The sequence below is a fragment of the Penaeus monodon genome, chromosome 17 (genome assembly GCF_015228065.2).
Source record: "Penaeus monodon isolate SGIC_2016 chromosome 17, NSTDA_Pmon_1, whole genome shotgun sequence".
In the NCBI taxonomy this organism is placed as follows: domain Eukaryota; kingdom Metazoa; phylum Arthropoda; class Malacostraca; order Decapoda; family Penaeidae; genus Penaeus; species Penaeus monodon.
Window position 1 is genome coordinate 24,599,355 of NC_051402.1, and position 5,714 is coordinate 24,605,068.

Genomic DNA, 5,714 nt, shown 5'->3' on the forward strand with positions numbered 1-5,714 from the left:
ACGACGGCAATTAGCTGAAAAGGAGTTTGAACTCGAACGAGAGAGGCATCAAAACAGGGAGAGACGTGTTTTGCAGCCACCAGAAGCACATCACCGCCTCTCTGACAGTTCCGGAGTTTGTATTCAGAGGCAGATTTCTGATCAGCTTCCTCCAGACCCCCAGCCACGTAGTTCTCGATTGCCTCAGGGTGCACAGCAACTAACAGCTACAATGCAGCATGGGCCTCTGAATAGCCATTCCACATCTCAAGACCATACTTCAGCTGTGTCCTATGTTATAGCCAGGGAGTCGGTCCCCCATTTTAAAGGAGACACTTCAGCATCTCAGCCGCTGAAAAGGAACCAGGAAGTGGAAGCCTGGATTCGCTCCATCGAAAACCTCGTGAAACCACCCACTGATGAGGCTTACATTCAGGCTGCACGAGCAAACTGTCGAGGTCCAGCAGAGCTTATTATAAACTCTCTGTTCGACTACATCCGAGACTGGGAGACGTTTAAGGCCTCTATACGCACCAAGTTTAGGGGAACCTACACGTCTGCTGATTTTTATAAGGTGCTCTACGAGAACAGGATGACTTTAGTGCAGGCACCCATGGATTTTTATCTCCAGTTGGAAGGGAACGTTTACCAAGGGTATCGTGATCATCGAGAAACCATAGGTGATCCCTCCGAGCTTGTTCGTCGGGTTTTCCTCTCTGGTATTCCATCCTGGTTGAGGGACTTCTTGGCTCTCAAAGAGAGCAGCTTGCAGAAGCAGCCCAGAGGGTATGGAACTCCAGAAATGGGATCAGGCATGAGTCAGCTACACGACACCAGTCCCCAAATGAGTTTCCCCTAGATGACCGTGACCGCCACCGTTATCCTGATCGCCCAACAAGAGCCCGGGACTTGTATGCTTGCCCCATAGCTGAACAGGTGAACAGAGTGAAGAGCCCACAACCTGCTCCATCCCGTGATCTCTGGTTTAGCTTCCATGGAACAACCACCCACAACATCTCAGAGTGCCGAGCAGCTTCTAATGATGCAGCTTCCGCACGGAACAGACCGCATACTCTCAGAGACATCATCTGTTACCATTGCCGGAGATCTGGGCACATGGCCAGACAATGTCCCTTTCCGACTGGCCAGCAAGAAGCTCCCGGTTCAGCTGGCAGAGTTACAGAAGGGGGCAATAACTTCCACCTATACACAGACAGAAACCATAACCCCACAGATAGCCATGTTGAGTTCCCCCAGGTTGTCAGGACGGCCTCTCGTGGGACTCAATATTAACGGCAAGACAACCCTGTGCTTTCTTGACACTGGATCTGAGGCCACGTTGATAAAGCCGAGTGCCATAGCTATGATCACGTCTTGCCAAAAGCTTCAGCACAAACCCTCCAACAAGATTCTCCGAGGAGTAACAGGGCAACCACTTCATGTGTCTGCTGAGGTGACACTTCATTTTCATATGGCTGATGATTCCACCATCGTTCATCAGGCCAGTGTGGTTGACGTTTCCTTCCCAGGTGATATTCTTATTGGGATGGATCTCCTCAGGCGGCTGGACATTACTTTCTCCTCTGAAGCCTCAACTGGGAATGCCACCATTATTCTTCAGGGACACACATTCTCAGTTGTCTACACTGATGCAGAGTCTCTCAAGATTTGCTGCATCAAACCCCTGTCACCCACAGAAGTTGCCAGTGAAGATGCACCAGAGTCTAACCAAGTTTCCCCAGCAGTTGCAGCAGTGCATCTTGTACACCGTGCAAATATTGCAGCTCACAGTGGCTGCTTTGTAGAAGGGTCTCTTTCGCGGAGTGGGCCAACAGATGGTGATGTTCTTGTAATTCCGACCATGCCAAAAGGACTTCTCCTACCCCATGCTGTCACCAAAGTAAAGGATCGTCGGTGCTCTGTGTGGGTGGTGAACACAATGCCCAAACAGATGGTTCTCCACAATGGAACACGCCTTGGAACAGCTGAGCAGGTAGAAGCCATCTACAGCAATGACCCATCTCAACACCTGCCCGAAATGCCTGAGGAAGTCGTCGCCAGGCCCAACTACTGTCCTGTCGAGTCTGATTCCCTTGAAGATGGTGACAATATCGACTTTGGGTGGGAAGAGGATGGCTTTGATCGACAATATGGAGTGGAGGACTTCGGTTATAATGATCATGAGTTGGAGGTTGAACACGCACAGCTACCGCCATCCATTGCCATTGCCACCTGCGAAGCCGCCGAACTCCTGGAGCATGATGCATGTCAGAATGATCACCCAATGCCAGATCTAGGCCACCTTGAAGAACCCCAACGCCATAAGCTGACTGAACTGCTTTGTCGTTACAAGGGGCTCTTTGATGGTGGTGAGGAAGCAGTAGGTTTAGTCCATGGGATTAAGCATCAAATCGATGCAGGAGAAGCAAAGCCCGTTTGTAACCGACAATGGAGATTGCCTCACTCCACACGGCAAGTCATTCGAGAGCAATGTGACTCCATGCTTCGTACAGGGGTCATTGAGGAGTCAACATCACCCTGGATGAGCCCAGTTGTGCTAGTGAAGAAGAAGGGCGGAGGTCTGTTGACTACCGTGGCTTGAATGCAGTGACCAAGGGAGATACATATCCTCTGCCACTTATCAATGAACTCATCGATGAACTGGGACCAAAGAATATCTTTACCACACTAGATGCTCGTGCTGCGTACTGGAGTGTGGAAATGGAAGAATCCGACCGGCCAAAGACGGCATTTTCAGATGGCTACCGACTCTTCCAGTTCTGCCGTCTTCCTTTTGGGTTATCGACAGCTCCAACCACATTCCAGAGAACAATGAATGTCGTCCTATCATAAGTACTGGGACGTCATACCCTAGCCTACCTAGATGACATCATCATCTACAGCCACAGCTTTGACCAGCACCTCCAACACCTTGATGAGACTTTACAGTTGCTGTCATTGGCTGGTCTAAAGCTTAACATGGAGAAGTGTCAGTTTGCTGCAACAACCGTAGACTTCCTCGGCTTTACGATTTCACCTGATGGAGTCTCCCCAAACAGAGATAAGGTGTTGGCTATCTCTAACACACCTCCACCACGAACAGTTAGAGAAGTTCGACGTTTCCTAGGAGCAACAGGATTTTTCAGGAAGCATGTTCATGGATATGCGACCCTAGCATCTCCATTACATCTGTTGCTGAAGAAAGATCAAGCTTGGACCTGGGGACCTGAACAACAAACAGCATTTGAAACTTTGAAAGATAAGCTGATATCTGCTCCTGTCTTACGCCAGCCAGACTTCTCAAAGGAATTTGAGCTTCACACTGATGCCTCTAGCATCGCATTAGGAGCTTCTCATGCAAAGGATGACGACCATACACCACATGCAGTTGCTTATTTTAGCAGGAAGCTCCGAGATGCAGAGACTCGCTATCCAGCTATTGACTTGGAGGCCCTGGCTGTTGTGGAAGGAGTCCGAACTTTTGATTCATATCTGTATGGAAGGCGCTTCACAGTGTACACCGACCACCGACCCTTGGTATATGTGTTCAGCAGGAAAACTAAGTCTTGAATGACGAGGTTTGCCCATGACTTGTCTTTTTACGATTTTAACATACGATACAAAGAGGGTCCCACGAATAAAGTCCCAGATTTACTCTCCAGACAAGTTGCAAAGCTGACAATCACAGAGCTCTCACCTGAAAACCTAGCAGAAGAACAGAAAGCAGATCCTCAGCTTGCAGAGATTTGCATTTATCTGCAAGGGGGAAATGTACCAACAAAGAAACTTCCTCTTCCTCTTGCTGATTTTGAGCTGAAGGAAGGTGTTCTCTATCGGTTGAAGCACTTACCAGATCGGATTACTTACCAACTAGTGGTTCCAGTCACTCTCCGAAACTCGGCATTAAAAGCATCGCACCTGCCTCCACTAGCCTCCCACCCAGGTATCCATCGAACATTTCAAAATGCAAGATCAATGTTCTACTGGCCAAACATGCTGAAAGATGTAAGACATTATGTCGAGTGTTGTGAGATTTGCCAACAATCTAGAGGTGACAGGCAGAAAGTTCCTATGGCTGACACACCTTTGGCTAGATTTCCATTGGAACGAGTCTCGATGGACATTATGGACTTTGGGCCTAGCATTCCAGTCCGCTGGGCATTATCCATCATAGACCAGCATTCACGGTATTTGCAGATCATACCGCTGAGGAAAATTACTGCTGCCACTGTCCACCGAGCCTTTCTGGACCATTGGGTAACCCTCTTTGGCTCTTCTAGGGTTATCCAGACCGACACTGGAGTCCAGTTTGTAAGTAACATGTTCCAGGAACTCACTAAATTAATACACGCCACGAACCACTACACCATTCGCTACCATCCTCAAGCAAATGGAATGATTGAGCGTACAAATCGTGTGGTGAAGTCTGCTCTTACCACATTAGTGAATGATCGCCCACGAACCTGGCACCAATTTGTTCCTGAGTTACGGCTGCAGATCAATTCAGCTATTCATCGGACAACTGGAGAGCAACCCCTGTATATGCTAACAGCCCGCCATGCTAACTTCCAGATTGGTCTCACCAATGAAGCCGTGTTTGATGAAAACATAAATTTGCAAGCACGTTTACAAGAGGCCCGCCAAGCAGCTGTGAAAGCCTCAAAGGAAGCACCTCAAGTCTATGGAAAGCAGTATGACAAAGGAAAGAAGGTGGAATTCCAGCCGACTGAAGGTGCATTGGTGTGGTACTTTAGATGTATTTTACGCCGAAGCCCTTCAGGATTCGGCTCTTCCCACTTCGTTTCTTTTAAACCTTCAGTCCCCTTTTAAGTCTAGTAGTCAATATTTTATTATTTTTTTAAGTTACCGTAACTTTCTTTTTCTTATCCTGTATTTTAATAAATTAACGTAATTTTAGTATGTGTTCTTGTTTTACATTTTATGCCTTAAGCAGTTTTATCATTTCAGTATCTTTTAAGTTCTTTTATTTGTCATGTTTTAAATGATAGGCTGAGCCACAAGGACTTCGGATCATATTTCTCCGCTCAGGGTACATGTCAAGCCTGCGTAGGATCCTGGGCCACTGCCCGCTACCATTTTACAGGCCCAGGATCTGTATCAAGCTATTCAGGGGAGTGAATGGGACCCTTATTTGCGTCCCTAAGCCGTTCTCGCTTCACGAGAGGCTTCAGCTCGCTTCATGAGGCTGGGGTTAAAGTCGGGCTCCTCGTTACGGACCAACAACCATCCTTACAATATATTATATATGTGTGTGTGTGTGTGTGTGTGTGTGTGTGTGTGTGTGTGTGTGTGTGTGTGTGTGTGTGTGTGTGTGTGTGTGTGTGTGTGTGTGTGAGAGAGAGAGAGAGAGAGTGTGTGTGTGTGTGAATGCATATATGTGTATATATATATATATATATATATATATATATATATATATATATATATATATATATGCTAAATATATATGTTAAATATATACATACATATATTACACGCACACACACGCACACACACACACACACACATTTTTTTTTTTTTTTTTTTTTTTTTTTGGTTTGGATTCCATTTGATACAATGGATATTCTTGGTGTGACATACTGTCTGCTTGATTTTTGCTCACTTGTGTGAGCTGCTGCTGACTCGGCTGAACCGAGTCCTTGCCCGCCGTGGTGCCCAGCCACAGCAGTAACCTCCAGGCGACAGTTGCAACTTCTCGCGCCTGGGCGGGGCGC

At 47.2% G+C, this 5,714-nt stretch overlaps 1 protein-coding gene across 1 annotated transcript; it reads left to right on the top strand.

The window, feature by feature from the left end:
* Positions 1–973: 973 nt before the first annotated feature.
* Positions 974–3,549, top strand: LOC119583317. Its single transcript, XM_037931788.1, has 3 exons — positions 974–2,558; positions 2,672–2,820; positions 2,929–3,549. Exons 1-3 carry the CDS (start codon positions 974–976, stop codon positions 3,547–3,549), a joined length of 2,355 nt encoding a protein of 784 aa, XP_037787716.1.
* Positions 3,550–5,714: the final 2,165 nt, after the last annotated feature.

Bases quoted from the DNA above. Each gene is read 5' to 3' on its own strand.
- LOC119583317 (XM_037931788.1), top strand. From the start codon at position 974: ATGGAACAACCACCCACAACATCTCAGAGTGCCGAGCAGCTTCTAATG. The intron at 2,559-2,671 runs GTCTGTTGACTA...TTACCACACTAG, and splicing joins AGTGAAGAAGAAGGGCGGAG to ATGCTCGTGCTGCGTACTGG. The intron at 2,821-2,928 runs GTCCTATCATAA...GAGACTTTACAG, and splicing joins TCCAGAGAACAATGAATGTC to TTGCTGTCATTGGCTGGTCT.